At 45.9% G+C, this 17,208-nt stretch overlaps 1 protein-coding gene across 5 annotated transcripts in view; it reads right to left on the minus strand.

Moving 5' to 3' along the window:
* The window catches only part of enox1 (ecto-NOX disulfide-thiol exchanger 1), a 364,527-nt gene that overhangs the window by 292,266 nt on the left and 55,053 nt on the right, over positions 1-17,208 (minus strand). For all 5 annotated transcript variants that reach the window (XM_063051175.1, XM_063051176.1, XM_063051178.1 and 2 more), the window contains one exon: positions 3,487-3,699. In XM_063051175.1, the coding sequence (XP_062907245.1) occupies positions 3,487-3,699 (213 nt within the window). The remainder of the gene's footprint in view (positions 1-3,486; positions 3,700-17,208) is intronic.

Consider the following 17,208-nt stretch of genomic DNA (forward strand, 5'->3'; position numbering starts at 1 on the left):
GAATTGAAAGACTCTTAGCTGGCCACAGAAAGCATTTACAAGCTGTCATACTTTCCAAAGGGGGTGTTACTAAGTACTGACCATGCAGGGTGCCCAAACTTTTGCTTCAGGCCCTTTTCCTTTTTTTATTATTTTGAAATTGTAAAAGATGGAAATAAAAAAAAATTTTGCTTAAAATATTAAAGAAATGTGTCATCTTTAACTTCATGCCTTTTGGAAATCAGGTCATCTTTTACTCGTTTAGCTATTCACAGTAACAGAAATTTTGACCAGGGTGCCCAAACTTTTGCATGCCACTGTATAAGACTCTTGAACACACCGGCATGTATGTAATGTATGTAAAAATACATACATACACACAGATGGTGATGTCAGGCCCCAAACCAGATAGTTCCCCTACCAAAAATATCTGTGACCGAGCTCTTGGAATTTGAGGATGATGCTGGCATTGACAGCCAGGAATAAAACATGGCCAGCAAATCCCAGAAGGTCCAAGTCCAATGGCCACAAATGTCGGCCATCAGCTGATGCAACCACAACAAAAGCCCTGAGGCACATACTGGACCAGTGTGCTGTCTGCTAGTGAACCTCCTGCTTACTCGGTAAGCTTCAGCTCCCTCCTGCTGCCTTGGAGAGCCGAGGCTGCTCTTGCTGAAGGTGTCATCAGTGTTACTGCTGCTGCAGTCCAGACTGTTGATCTGATTAGACAGAAAAGTCAGAGTATCCATCAAGTTCACAGAGCTGACTGTCGGCAGAACTCCCGTAGACTGGCCCCATCAAGTGGCTGTTGTTGCACTGTTATTCCACTGGAAAATTCCAAAAGCCTGCAACATCCATGGGTCTGCCGTTGAAACCTAATGCAGGCATCACTGTGATGGAGTGAGTAATCTCTTCACAGGGATGAGGCTGGTTCTTTGTACGTAGCCTGCAGCTAACGTCTGAATACATGGTTGGATGCAGTTCCCTGCTTCTTAGCCACCCTTCCCAGTTTTTTCCCTTTCACCTGTCAAACCCACTCACTGCTGCTTCCTATAATCCAGCCAGAAATAGGCCCAACCCTAATCCACTGTCAACAGCCCCATCCTCCATCTGAAAACCATGCGCTTTTTCCATTGGCATCACTCTAATTATTTTTAAAGGTTTTATTTCAAAACCAAATTGTAAGATTTCTCTGGCATTGATTCCTGGGTGTAGTGTGCTGCCTGAGATCTGGACACAGTGGCTACCCGAATTTCACTCTATTGCTTCAGCCTACAGTTTCTGTTTGCATCGTAGGAATACTTACGCTCTAAATGACCTCCTTTTCTCTGGATTTCCCAATCTACCTCACCGTTGCCCTTGCACCATATTGTCTACCTGCACTGCACTTTCTCCATAACCAATATTCTGCATTCTGTTTTCTTTATAATCAGTCAATTATTGTTTCATTCACAGTGAAAAGCATTCCATCCAGACACATCATTCCATACATCAGTACCCTGAGGCAGAACACAGCGGAAAGCAATAACAGAATGCAGAAAATAATGCCTTAATGACTACTTCCTCATGGCTCTGACATCCACAGTCACAAAGCATAATCTCCAACCTCGGCCCACCGCAAATCACCTGCCAATAAAACAGATGCCATCTCCCTTCTCCTACACTCACCTCGGGAACACCTGGGCAGTAAAGGTCAGACAATTGTTTATCAACTACAGCTCCAGTATCATTCTTGACCATCACCAACCTGCTTGACCTTTGGATCCAGCTGGAACCCGGCCCGGATTATTTCCTGACTGTAATTAGTGAGGTTCAGCAGCAATACTTCTACCATGATTAACCCCAACACCAGTGTCCCACAAGGTTGCACGCTCAATCCCCTACTCTGCTCCCGGTACACTCGTGACTGCTTGGCCAGATTCTGCTCTATCCCCATCTACGAGTTTGCAGATGGTATCACCATTGTAGGCTGGATCTCAAACAGTGGTAAGTCGAGAGTACAGGGAGGAGATTCGAGCCTAGTGACTTGACGTCATGACAACAACTTTTCCCACAGTGTCAGCCAAGCAAAGGGGGTTGTCATTGACTACAGAAAAAGAACAGATGAGCGCACTCCTGTCTACATCAATGGTGCTGAGGTCGAGAGGTTGAGCACTGCAAATTCCTAGGAGTGAACGTCACCAATAGTGTGAGTCAGAGTCCAGGAAAGAGATTGAAATCTTGGTGATAAGGTGTCCAACCACTTCAATGTCATGAGCAAAAAAAAACGACACCAGTATCTCTACTTCCTCAGGAGGCTAAAGAAGTTTACTGTGTCTCCTTTGACCCTATCTATACTTCTCGCGTTATGAGGCATAGATAGAGCAGACACCCAGCACCTACTCCCCAGAGTGGCAATGGCCAATACAAGAGAAGGTGATTGGAGGAAAGAACAGAGGATGTCAGAGGTAGGCTTTTTTTTTTAAAAACAGAGAGCGTAGTGGATGCATGAAACACTTTGCCAGGGTGGTAGTAGAGCAGATAATTAGGGACATTTCAGAGACTCTTATGTGTGAAAGAAAAATGGGGGGGGGTGGGGTGGGGTGGGGGCCACGTGGGAGGAAAGTGTTAGATTGAGCTTGGAGTAGGTTCAAAGGCCAACACAACATAATGGGCCAAAGGTCCTGTACTGTATTTTAGTGTAAAGCAGCCAACATAATCAAAGACACCACCCACCCTGGGTATTCTCTTTTCTCCACCCTGCTATCGGGCAGAAGGTACAAAAACCTGAAAGCACATACCACCAGTCTCAAGGACAGCTTCTATCCCGCTGTTATACACCATTGAACTGTCCCCTAGTATGATAAGATGGACTCTTGACCTCACAATGTACCTCGATATGATCTTGTACTTTATTACTTTTATCTGCACTTTCTCTGTAGCTGTTACAGAATTCTGCATTCTGTTATTGTTTTACCTTGTTCTACCTCAACGCATTATGTAACGATTTGATCTGTATGAACAGTGTGCGAGACTAGCTTTTCAATTTACCTTGGTACATGACACAATAATAAACTGAGTTACTAATACAGAATTACATAGAAAATGAAGAGAGCTTACCACCTCCATGCAATTATGTATGGCATGATCTGCTTGACAAAACACAAAAAGCTTTTCACTGTATCTGAGCACATTTGACAATAATAACCCACATCGGAAAACACCGTTCAATGCAACACCAACACGTGACACCTCTGATGGTGTGATGCACAACTCTACTGCAGATAGTGGGTGAATCAACATCTGTACCTGAGTGAACATTGGACCCAGTGCCCACAACTCCAGCATCTGCAGTTTTACTTGGTTACCTGTTCTTATCAAGTGACTTCTGACTCACGCGACCAAGTGAAAGGTTTCCTACCTGAAGATCTAGTCCTGTAAGCTGGGCCCATGTTTTAGAACTTGCAGTAGGAATACTTACCGCAGTATGTTTAACACAAGTGAGAAGGCCAAAGTGCAGATACTTACGTCCGGTCAGGATCCCAGCAAGGGCATTCTTGAACTGCTCCTTTGCGTCCTCCATTTCCTGTTCGTGGGCCGCCTTCTCGCTCATCAGTCTCCGGCTGTGGCTGTTGACCGACTGAATCATGGAATAGAAGTTGTTTGCTGAGCGCCGTGTCACCTCACCGCGCTCAAACCAGGCCAGCAGCACTGAGGTGGCTTCCGAGAACCTGCTCTCATCTGCAAAAGGAAGAAGCAGGAGTCAGCTGCACATGGAGCACCTTTGCTGAAGAGGCCGGGCTGATTCTTTAAACGAAGCAGGGTGAAGTTGGGGAATCCACCCTGCCAAGCTTCCTCAGAGCTGGAACCGTGCAAAACTACGTCACCTCAGGGGAAGATGGGCGGTTTTCTGTCATCCTATTCAGCAGTTAACCATGCCATATGACACAGGGGCGCAGCTGGTAAAGCCACTACCACAGGTCTCCTGTGGCTTGGGGGTCGATCCTGTTGTGTGTTATATAGTTGCACACTGCAGAAACAGGAACTCTAGTCCAGCTCATCCATGCCAACTATTTTTGCCATTCTACACTAATCCCATTTACCCACTCTATGTATCCTTCTACCTCTCTAATCCCATTTACCCACTGTGTATCCTTCTATCTCTCTATTCCCATTTACCCACTCTGTGTATCCTTCTACCTCTCTAATCCCATTTACCCACTGTGTCTGTATCCTCCTCCCTCTCTACTGCCATTTACCCACTCTGTGTATCCTTCTATCTCTCTAATCCCATTTACCCACTCTGTGTATCCTTCTATCTCTCTAATCCCATTTACCTGTGTCTGTATCCTTCTATGCCTCACCTCTTGAAGCATCTGTCTCATTGTCTCTGAAACATTCTACACATGATTGACTCCACCAGATTCCACCATTTTCTTTTGCAGCAAGTTCCTGAGCAATAAAATCCTTCCTCTCAGATCCCCTTTAACACCCCCCCTCACCTTAAACCTCTGCCCTCTTCTTCTCCCGGTGATCGTGTCGGTTTCCCCCAAGTGCCCCGCTTTCCTCCAGTGCCCAGATGGACTATTCTAACTTGCGTGCAGTGTGTAGATGAGTGGTAGAATCTGGGGAAGGTGGGGAGAATAAAATGGGTGCTTAATAGTTAATAGTGATTGGTTGGGCCAAAGAGACCTGTGCTGTAAATCCATGACTCTCAGTGCAGCTAGCAGAGATCACCCTACTGTTAACTATGTCTCACGCCTTCTCAGCACATCATTAACAGTCTTCCTGAAAAGATTAACAGCCTATATTTCCCAATTGAGCTACACTCAGCTAATTCCCTTCACATCAGGTCCCAAAGGATCCCACAACTCAGTGACAACCATTTCCACAGAATATCTCATTGCCTCTCTCTGTTTACCTTTGTAAACGTTAGCCAGGTTTATAGAGCCAGATGTTCACTGGAGTGCCATTAATTGCCTTTGCCAGAGTTGAGTGGCTGAGGGGGCTGATATTCAATCTCTTCTCAATGCTGATTTCCACCTGCTCTCTTCCCCACCAAAGGATACTGTGCAAGCCAACAAGTCTGAGCCAAATCTTGAGCTTGAGAGGGTCCCACGGTAACTAACCCCTGATCACCACAACTTGGTATTGCAGCCAGCCTGGTAAGGACGGGATTTGATGCCAGCACTTCCAGGGCAGGCGTGCATATTGAGGCCATTAACTAAACACACTGAGCTGATGCAGTCATAACTGGCAGCAGATGTTTCAATGTGCAATGTGGCTGAGGTCCAGCTTATTGCAAAGTCTAGCTGACACCGCCAGCACCTATACGGAGGAAATTTGCTCCAGAATGCTGTGCCAGATTAGCGCTATTTAGATCAATACCTACAATCTCAAGTTTAGATACTTCTGCTGTGTTTGAACTATAAACTAGGCAGCATAGGTTTATGTTTCTAAAACTAGAGAGCATAGGTTTATGGGAAGGGGAAAAGATTTAGTCTGCAAGACCATAAGATACAGGAGCCAAGTTAAACCATTCAATTCATCGAGTGTTCCACCATTCAATCATGGCTGACTTTTTTTTTCTTAGCCCCATTCCCCTGCCTTCTCCCCTCATCTCTCAACCTCCCCCTCCACCTTACCAATCAAGAACCTATCAATCTCTCCTCAAATACACCCAATGGCTTGGTTTCCATTACCCTCCATGGCAACAAACTCCACAGATTCACCATCATTTGGCTGAAGAAATTCCTCACCTCAGTTTTAAAGGGATGTCTCTTTATTCTGTGGCTGTGCCCTCAGATCCTAGACTCTCTTATTCTGAAAACGTAATCTCTTCAGCCGCTCCATTCGAGACACTTCAGTATCAGCCAAATTTCAGTGAGGTCCTCCTTAATTTCCATAGAGTATAGACCCAAAGATATCAAACATCTTTCACACATTAAGCCTTTCATTCCCAAATCCATTCTTGTGAACCTCCTGTGGATCTGTTCCATGGCTAGCACATCTTTCCCTTGATATAGGGCCTACAGTTGGTCACAATATTCCAAATATTTTCTGACTGATGCCTTTCTTTTTCAGGGATGGTATGAGGAAAAACTTCATCACCCAGAGGTTAATTGGGATCTGGAACACACTGCCTGAGATGGTGGTGGAGTCAGATCCTCCCATAACATTGAAGATGTGTTTGAATCAGAGGGACTGTCTTGTCTTCCTTTCTCTTCACCACTTAACCCTCGGACTTCAACTACTGCACAGAGTCTTGTCACCTTCAGAAGTTTTCTGATGACTCTGCCACAGTTGGATGCATCAGCAAGGGAGATGAGGCTGAGTACAGGGCTACGGTAGGAAACTTTGTCGCATGGTGTGAGCAGAATTATCTGCAGCTTAATGTGAAAAAGACTAAGGAGCTGGTGGTAGACCTGAGAAGAGCTAAGGTACCGGTGACCCCTGTATCCATCCAGGGGGTCAGTGTGGACATGGTGGAGGATTACAAATACCTGGGGATACGAATTGACAATAAACTGGACTGGTCAAAGAACACTGAGGCTGTCTACAAGAAGGGTCAGAGCCGTCTCTGTTTCCTGAGGACACTGAGGTCCTTCAACATCTGCCGGACGATGCTGAGGATGTTCTACGAGTCTGTGGTGGCCAGTGCTATCATGTTTGCTGTCGTGTGCTGGGGCAGCAGGCTGAGGGTAGCAGACACCAACAGAATCAACAAACTCATTCATAAGGCCATTGATGTTGTGGGGATGGCACAGGACTCTCTCACGGTGGTGTCTGAAAAGTGGATGCTGTCCAAGTTGCATGCCATCTTGGACAATGTCTCCCATCCACTACGTAATGTACTGGGTGGGCACAGGAGTACATTCAGCCAGAGACTCATTCCACCAAGATGCAGCACAGAACGTCATAGGAAGTCATTCATGCCTGTGGCCATCAAACTTTACAACTCCTCCCTTGGAGGGTCAGACACCCTGAGCCAATAGGCTGGTCCTGGGCATATTTCATAATTTACTGGCATAATTTACATATTACTATTTAACTATTTATGGTTCTATTACTATTTATTATTTATGGTGTAACTGTAACGAAAACCAATTTCCCCCGGGATCAATAAAGTATGACTATGAAACATGCATCCTGTTTAAGATGGCACTGGTGAAAGACTGCAGCAACTTGCAGGTAGCAAACAAAAATATAAATTACTGTATTAATCACACTTTCTCCTGGATACGATCACGGTAATCAAAAGCCTGTAACTTCCCTTTCAGAGTTGAGCTTTTGAAGTGCCCGTACAATCTGGGATTTTTGTGGTGTGAACTGAAACCTCGAAGGTGCAGGCTGGTTACAGTGGCGCGAATGGGCCAAAACAAGGTAGCGAGGCCCAGGCCTGAGAGCTGTTTGACCATTGCTGGAGCGGACTTGGAGGCAATTCGATGCGGCAGATCTGAGGCGAGGTGAGGAGAGTCAGGGCCAAGGTGATGGGGCCGGGGCCTGGGCCTGGACCCGGGCAAGGGAGAAAGCGAAGTCCCAAGTTTAATCTATTTAAGCACTGGGCTGAGTTGGAGAGGTCAGGTACAGGCCGAATTGAGGTGGCGGGGTCCAAGCCCGTGCCCGGGCCCAGGCAAGAGGATATGAAAGAAGCCGAGCCCTCGTCCAAGAGTAAGGAACGACCTGAGGTTTGGATGATGTACTGCCAGGCCAGGTTGAAAATGACAGGGTGTCAGGGATGGGCCAGTTTAGCTCACTGCTCCACAAGGTTTTCTCACCTCTGCACTGAACTGAGGCTGCAGCCTACAACTACCCGGCTCCTGAATCAGCTACAGCGATGACTGGCTTCATGGCTGTTCACTTCAGTTCTGAACGTTGTTTGCTTACTTTTATTGTTTGCATCAGTTGTTTCTTCTTCCTGCATATTGAGTATTTGACAGTCTTTTTTAAAAATGGGTTCTAATGGGTTTCTTTGTTTGGTGGCTGCCTGTAAGGAGACAAACCTCAAGGTTGTATATAATATACCTACTTTGATAATAAATGTACTTTGAACTTTGAGAAGGCCATGCCCAGGTATCGTAAACAGGATTAGTATGAAGAGGTAGCCGATGGGTAAGTCAATGGGCCTGTTTCTGTACCGTAGGTCACCATGATACTTTATACTTCATTGTCGCCAAACAATTCATACTAGAACGTACAATCATCACAGCGATATTTGATTCTGTGCTTCCTGTTCCCTGGATTACAAATATTAAATATTAAAAATAGTAAAAATTAGTAAATATTAAAAATTTAAATTATAAATCATAAATAGAAAAATGGGAAGTAAGGTAGTGCAAAACAAAAAACCGAGAGGCGGGTCCGGTTATTTGGAGGGTACGGCCCAGATCCGGGTCAGGATCCGTTCAGCAGTCTTATCACAGTTGGAAAGAAGCTGTTCCCAAATCTGGCCGTACAAGTCTTCAAACTCCTGAGCCTTCTCCCGGAGGGAAGAGGGACGAAAAGTGTGTTGGCTGGGTGGGTCATGTCCTTGATTATCCTGGCAGCACTGCTCCGACAGCGTACGGTGTAAAGTGAGTCCAAGGATGGAAGATTGGTTTGTGTGATGTGCTGCGCCATGTTCATGATCTTCTGCAGCTTCTTTTGGTCTTGGACAGGACAACTTCCATACCAGGTTGTGATGCACCCTAGAAGAATGCTTTCTACGGTGCATCTATAAAAATTAGTGAGGGTTTCAGGGGACAGGCCAAATTTCTTTAGTTTTCTCAGGAAGTAAAGGCACTGGTGGGCCTTCTTGGCAGTGAACTCTGCTTGGTTAGACCAAGTCAGGTCATTTGTGATATTAACCCCGAGGAACTTAAAGCTTTTGACCTGTTCCACTTGCACACCACCGATGTAAATTGGGTTGTGCGGTCCACTACTCTTTCTGAAGTCAACAACCAATTCCTTCGTCTTGTTGACGTTGAGGGATAGGTTATTGTCTTCGCACCATGCCACCAGGTTCTTAATTTCCTCTTCCTACTCAAACTCATCATTACTCGAGATACGGCCTACAATTGTTGTGTCATCAGCAAACTTATATATTGAGTTTGATGGAAACTTGGCTACACAATCATGGGTGTACAATGAGTACAGCAGGGGGCTGAGTACACAGCCTTGTGGGGCGCCGGTGCTCAGAGTGATTGTAGAGGAGAGCTTGTCCCCTATTTTTACAGCCTGGGTCCTGTCTGTGAGGAAGTTGAAGATCCAGCTGCAGATCTGAGTGCTAAGGCCCAGGTTCCAGAGCTTAGGAATCAGTTTATTTGGAATGATGGTATTAAAGGCAGAGCTGTAGTCAATGAAAAGGAGCCTTACGTATGCGCCTTTATTCTCCAGGTGTTCTAAGGAGGAATGTAGGGCCAGAGAGATGGTATCTGCTGTTGACCTGTTGCTCCGGTAGGCGAATTGCAAAGCGTCGAGGTTGACCGGTAGGCTGTAGTTGATGTGTGCCATAACCAATCTCTCGAAGCACTTCATAGCAATTGATGTCAGAGCCACAGGTCGATAGTCATTCAGGCATGCCACCTTGCTCTTCTTCGGCACCGGGATTATCGTTGCCTTCTTAAAACACGAGGGGATCTTAGACTGAAGCGAGGAGCAGTTGAAGATGTCAGCAAACACTCCAGCTAACTCGCTTGCACAGGCCCGGAGAACCCATCCTGGGACGCCATCTGGGCCCGTCATCTTCTTTGGATTTATCTTCAGGAAGGCCCTTCTAACGTCCTCCTCGGTGACGATGAATCTCGATGCCACCAGGTCTGGTTCATCCGGAGGGAACGGGACGCTCCTCTTCTGTTCGAATCTTGCGTAGAATACATTTAGTTCGTCAGGAAGAGAAGCGCCACAGTTATTGATATTGATTTTCTTTGTGGCCAGTGATCTCATTTAGACCCTGCCATGGTCTACTGGCATCTCTTTGGTTAGCCTGGGCTTCCAACTTGGCTCGATATTGCGTCTTGGTGCCCTTAATGGCTTTCCGGAGTTCACGCCTGGATTCCGTGTAGCGACTGGTATCCCCGGACCTAAAAGCCGCAGCTCTAGCCTTTAAACGGGAATTGACCTCATAATTCATCCAAGGTTTCCAGTTAGGGAATACCCGGATTGTCTTGTGAGACACACAGTCCTCCGTGCATTTCCAAATAAAGTCCGTGACAGCTGAGGCATACTCATCGAGGTTAGCTGCCGAGTCCTTGAATACTAACCAGTCCACCGATTCAAAGCAGTCACGGAGGACCTCATCCGTTTTCTCTGTCCAACGCGACACTACTTTTGACACTGTGACCTCCCGCTTCAGTTTCTATTTGTAAGCCGAGAGGAGGAGTACGGCCTGATGGTCCGATTTTCTGAAGTGAGGTCGTGGGACGGAACGGTAGGCATCCTTGACTGCTGTATAGCAGTAGTCAAGTACATTCAAGCCTCTAGTGGGGCAGGAGACATGTTGGTATAACTTTGGCAGCGCCTTTCTGAGGTTGGCCTGGTTAAAGTCCCCGGCTGTAATGAGCAAAGCCTCTGGATACCTGGTCTCAAGTTCACTGATATTGGCATACAGTATGTTCAGAGCACACTCCACGTCCACCTGGGGGGGGGAATGTAGACCGCTGTCAGTATGACCGAGGTGAATTCCCGTGGCAGATAGTAGGGACGACACTTCACCGACAGGTGTTCCAGGTCCGGGCTGCAGGAGCTTGTCAGTGCCACTGTGCCCGAGCACCACCTAGTGTTGATCAGTAGGCAGACACCACCTCCCCTCGTCTTGCCCGAAGATGCCGTGCGGTCCATCCGATGGATCGAAAATCCCTCCGGTCGGATGGCACAGTCGGGGGTGGCGGGGGGAGCCAGGTCTTGGTGAGACAGAATACACAGCAGTTCTGCATCTCCCTGCAGTAGGTGAGTCTCCCTTTAAGATCATCCACCTTGTTCTCAATGGCTTGCACATTAGCTAGTAGGATGGTGGGCATAGGGACCCTGAAGCCCCTCAGCTTCAATCTGTCCAGCAGCCCAGCTCTTTTCCCACGCTTCCTCGGTAAATAGTGTATCTTTCCAGGTTTCCATCGATGCAGTGTGTTGTTGGCAGCTCTTTGAGGTTGGTGAATGCATCCCGCGGGGATCGATCAGCTGGTCGTGTCGTCAGATGCTCTGGGTCGGGCTGGGTAACGGGGAAAGCTCCACTGCCACTTCCAGCTGCCGGGAGCCCGGGCTGAAACAAGTCCTTAAGCCAAGTCACGGTTGCAGAAGCCTCCGCTCCAGCTGAGCCTCGGGCTCGATTTCTGAGGTTGGCGGCGGAGGCCTCACTTCCGGCAGCTGTGGATGGCCACCAACGGGGCTTTATGGTGGTCGCTCCGGGGAAGCGTCTGGGGCACCTTGAGGTCACTGCGCCGTCACTTCTGTGTGGTCGTCTGCTCCGGAGAGGTTGCTGGTCGGAATGGGCCATGTCTCCAAGCGCTCCAGCACGGTAGCAGACCGCGGGTCTCCGGGAACGTGGTCGGCCTCGTTGGTCGGGTCCGGGTGCAGTCCGGAGTTTAAGAAGCAATTCTGGCGCGGTGGTCTCCAGCTGCGTCAGTAGCTTTGCCAGGGTGTTGTTGATCTTGATCTTGATCTTGCTGGATTGGAGGTTTAGAAACGTTTCTCAGATATAGGATAGTGGAGAGGGCAGTTTGCTCGGGAGAGCATGCGCAAAGTCACCAGTTACCAGCACCATCTTTAATGATTCTGTTAGTTTTGACACAAGAACCACAAAGGAGTTTGCAGACCAGTGGTGGTGAATTTTGCTTAAAAGTACACATAAAATGCAAGTAATTAATTACTTGTTTCCAATATTTACAGCTGATTCTTGTAATTAATATAAACCATTTTAATTATTTATTTCATTTACAACTGTAAGTATTTCAGCATCAATGGCCAGATCAGCTATGTTCTTACTGGATGGCAGAGCAGGGTGAACAGGCCTATTCTTTATCTCTGACTCATGTCAGCTGATGAGGCAGAAGTGAAAACAGTGGATACACTGAGCAGGTCGGGGGGTTGGGGGGGGAAAAGAGAGACGCGGATATATATAGATAGATATGAGGTAATGTTGCAAGTTCCAAACACTTTGAGAAGCTGAGGGCTTCACTTGCATCACAACAACTTCAGATAACCTGTCGTAGCACTGGCCAGTTCTGATGACAGATCACCTACACTTGACAACTGGTCATTCATTCCCTCCACCGACCCTTCCTGATCCACTGCGTATTTTCAGCATCCCCAGTACTTTGTTTTGCTGCATTCATAAAAAGTTGGCCGGGGTGGCGGGGGGGTTGCGGGGCTTGATGGACTCTGAAAACTATCAACACTGTTTCTGGGCTGTTGTTAAGTCCACAGGTCCCTCGGAACCCACAGAACCCAAGGACTCAAGTACTCAAGCAGAGAATTACAGAGGGAAGAGAAAGATGTTGAGACAGTGAATTTTTTAACTTAAATTGTAATTTAGTACTTTTTATAGCAGAGGTCTAAAACTGACAGTTTGTGTCCCTGGTATATTTCATCTGGGGAAAAATCAACCCAACCAATTTCAGCTGTAGAGGGGGGACTGGTGGTAATATCCCCAGATGGGTAAAACAGCTGAGTGGATTCGGCAGAGGCTGTAAACAGGACGTAAGGGGTCAGTACCACGTTACCTCATCACAGAAGAATTGGGGCAACTGTTCATTTGTGATTGGTTCATTGACGGACTCAGATATTTAGGATGGTGATGAAGGAGATCACGACAGAGTATTGACGTTTGTGCATGGAGGGAAAAGTATCGACCATTAATCCAGAGCCCCTCAGTGGAAATCCCTCACGTAGCCTTGGCTCACCCTTGTGATCAGCTTGGGACAACCCTTGCTGCTCATGCCTTCTTGCGGTTTACCGTCAGGGGCACAAGGCCACTGCCACTGAAGTGTCACATCTGCTTTTGTATTCTTATATTGTGATCATTACAGTAAGGGCAAATTATTAAAACTGCTCTATTCCAAAACATGTTGAATAAGTGTCGATCTTTCTTTCAGAGTCAGAGTTATACAGCATAAAACCGGGCTGTTTGGGGAACTCTCCCTCTTGCTCCCATCCTTTCTCACTGCTTGAACAGCTCAGGTGACCTGGTTTCAATCCTGTCTGTGTAGTTTGCGTCTTAGAGTTACACAGCTCAGAACCAGGCCTTTTGGCCCACAGTATCCGTTTCACCCCCACCAATCTCACCTGCCTGCATTAGGTCCATTTCCTATGTCTTGCCTCTCCAAGTGTCTGCCTAAAGCCTCTCAAGCACAGCAAAAATACTGGATTCCAACACCTGCTCTGGCAGCAAGTATCAGCTATCAAGTACTGAGTGAAAAATAACTTTCCCTTCAACTCCCTTTTGAAACTGCTCTTGTACCTTTAACCTATGTCCCTTGTTTCTGGGAACAAGTTAAAACCATAAATATCCAAATAATCAGAGGTTGATGCTGCAATTTACAATTGGACTAAACCTTACTGCGGACTTCCCACGTCACCCCAATGCCCCACCGACACTGCTCCCACCGACTGCGCGTCAGTGCTGATACCTGCTCTTGCCGCACAGGACATCCTTTAGAACTGAGATGAGGAAGAAAGTCTTCAGCCAGAGGGCCAGAGGGTAGTGAATCTGTGGAATTCATTGCCACAAAGGCCTGTGGTGGCCAAGTCATTGGGCAAGTTTAGGGCAGAGATGAACAGGTTCATGATTAGCAAGGAGGGAGAAAGAGGCAGAATAGGGTTAAGAAGAAAAGAAACAGCCATGACTGAGTGGCAGAGAGGGCTCAAATGACCCACTGTAACTCTGCTCCTAACTTACGGCTTTAAATAAGCTTCTAACAACACAAACTATGCAGTACGAATTCAGTCCCTCTCCCTGTCCCCTGGTTCAGTGGATTAAAAAACAATCTTTCCATTCTTAAATTAATTTCATTTCAATTAACCTTCCCTTTCCATTTATCAATCAATCTTACAGACCGGAAGGTGAATCCACTGTCTTTAGTGCTCTGTAATTCCACACAATGACTGTAGTTACACCCTCGGGGACCTTGGGAAATGCTGAGCACTTCTAATGAATATTGACACAGATTTCTATTCCACTTACTGCTGCAACGTTTTCCACGGTGGGATCCAAGGGCAATATTTTTCAAAGTAAAGTCCTTTCTCTATTAAATAAGCATTAAAATGATATTTGCCATGCTCCAATGTTCTGGCCCAGTTATTACATTTATTCAGTGCTTGAAATCTACTGTCCATTCTCATTTCCTCTGGGTTTACAGTTAATGCTTCTTACGGATGTCAGGAAAACAGTTGCCAGTGTAAACACACCAGAAGGGACTTGGATACTTACCTCTTTAGTTTTTTTTGTGACAGTGCACTTTATTCTTGATCACATGTTGTAATGGGATATCCAAAACAACCAAACTAAGGATCTGAGTTAGGATATGTTTCTGGAACTTTTCTTCACCTCTTGTGATAACAGAAGCAATGCTCTCAGAGGCAGAAAAGAAAACCCAGAGGAATTTCACCACCAATACAATCCCTTTGCAGCAGACAACTTGAACAGAAACCCACCTTATTACAGTACCTATAGATTGTACCATAGGAATAGGCAAAAATTTGACAAAGTAAAAAAAAAAATTGGTTGAGTCACAGAATTTCCACAAAACCAATGGTGAGTTTTCTCCAAGACTCCTCTATACACTGGTACACACATTATCTGAGATAGTTTGGTTTGGCTCATAATTCCGCATTCAAGCACCATGCACTGTTTACACATCCATCTGTCAAACCACACGTATTACTTAGCTCACAATCAGCAATCTTCTTACCAAATACCTTCCCCACAAGCAAGCCATAGCTTAATTCTGGCAGACTAAAGCTTTGTGACACAAACAGGAATATGCATCTCTCCCGTAGAGAGTTCAAGGGATGTAGTGTCATTTGAAAGAACAGTGTCAAACACTGAAGGAACCACTGAGGCAAAATAATACCCAAAGAAGCATGCAATAAGATAATCTGTTCCACATCAAATTACGGTTCACCGCGTTTCCCAGCTAATCGATTCCTGTACTGAACTAACTTTGTATTATACATCATGAGTGGAGTCAAACTTGATTTTGCTTGTCCGTTTTTAAAAATTTCAGACAAAGAGGCAAAGTTCATTCAACAGGTATTTAAACTAAGTGGTAATATTTCACCAATGGCAAAACCTATCGCCACAATAGGTCTATGGCCAATTCAATCTCAATGGCTCTCCATGTGGCCTTCCATCACCCGTACAATACAAATACTTATGTCAGAGTGCTGTTCATTGACTATAGCTCAGTGTTTAACATCATTACTACTGCTCTGATCAAAAAGCTACAGAACTGGGCCTCTGTACCTCCACCTGCAACTGGATCCTCGACTTCCTAATCGGAAGACCACAATCTGTGCAGATCAGTAACACATCTTCATCTCACTGGTGATCAACACTGGTGCACCTCAGGGGTGTGTGCTTAGCCCACTGCTCTACTCTCTCCACACCCATGACTGTGTGGCTAGGCACAGCTCAAATACCATCTATAAATTTGCTGATGATACAACCATTGTCGGCAGAATTTCAGATGGAGACGAGAGGGCAAACAGGAGCGAGATATATCAGCTGGTTGAGTGGTGTCACAGCAGCAACCTTGCATTCAATGTCAGTAAAAACAAAGAACTGATTGTGGACTTCAGGAAGGGCAAGACAAGGGAACACAAACCAATCCTCAGAAGGATTAGAAAAGTGGAGAGAGTGAGCAATTTCAGGTTCCTGGTGTCAATATCTCTGAGGGTCTAACCTGGTTCCAACATATCGATGCAACTATAAAGGCGGCAAGACAGCAGCTATATTCATAAGGAGTGTGAGGAGATTTGGTTTGTCACCTAAAACACTCAAACTTGTACAAATGTTCCGTGGAGAGCATTCTAACTGGCTGCATCATTGTCTTGTATGGTGGGGGGGGCGGGGGTGAGGGGCTCAGCACAAGATCAATGAAAGTTGCAGCAAGTTATAAAATTAGTCAGCTCCATCATAGGCACTAGCCTCTGTAGTATCCAAGAACCCAAGGACTTCAAGGAGCGATACCTCAAGAAGGCAGCATCCATCATAAAGGACCTTCATCACCCAGGACATGCCCTCTTCTCATTGTTACAGTCAGGAAGGAGGTACAGAAACCTGAAGACACTGTTCAGGACAGCTTCCTCCCCTCTGTCGTCAGATTTCTGAATGGACATTGAACCCATGAACACTACCTCAATACTTATTTTTTAATGTCTTTTTTGCACTGCTTATTTTAACTTAACTATTTAATAAACAATTACCGTAATTCAGTTTTCTCTATATTTATCACGTATTGCATTGTACTGTGTCAATAATTAACAAATTTCACGACATATACCAGTGATATTAAACCTGATTCATTTTACTATAATCAGTTTATCAAGTTAGTACAAGGGAAAAGCAACAGAATGCAGAATATAGCACCTGGCATCTCATTTGGAACTAGACCCAAAGGATAGAGATGTGTATTAGGACCAGGTTCCTCTTTCACCACAGAAAAATAAATACACAGTCTGTCTCTGCCGACTATCCTTCTCACCACATCAACCCTGCACTATTTGATTTAAGTTGGCATCGCTACCCTTGCCTCCAGGCACACTGCCTCCTTACATCTGCAATCTCTCCCCATTACACATCCCAGCACAAGGAATTCTATATACCTCCCATTCCATCTGGCCACTCTTTATCAACTTAAACACACCATCTTGACACCTGTGCGACCGAGCTATCATCCACCAGGGCCTTAAACTCTGCCGTTTACTTTCTAAACCTCCCAGCTTCCCGCGTCAGCCCATCCTCAAAATAAATCCTGTGGAGCAAGTGCTTGGTCATCTGTTGCAATTCCTTCTGGTGCTTCAAGGTCACGGGATCTTTAGTTGTGTTTACAAAACGACTTCTAAATCTTTCTACTGCGTCCAGCCAGACAGGGAGACTCCACACTTGTTCACAAAGCCACCATAGACCCGGTAGGCTACTCCTTGCTAATGATGACCTAAAAAAAAAGTGCTTTTTTTCCCTCCAATACCAAAACATTTCTCACATTACTAAGCAGAAAATTTACAATAGCTGCCCCTCTGCCAGAGGCAAAGAAACAGGCAGTGAAGCAGATGTCA

The sequence above is a fragment of the Mobula hypostoma genome, chromosome 6, assembly GCF_963921235.1.
Source record: "Mobula hypostoma chromosome 6, sMobHyp1.1, whole genome shotgun sequence".
NCBI classification, from domain to species: domain Eukaryota; kingdom Metazoa; phylum Chordata; class Chondrichthyes; order Myliobatiformes; family Myliobatidae; genus Mobula; species Mobula hypostoma.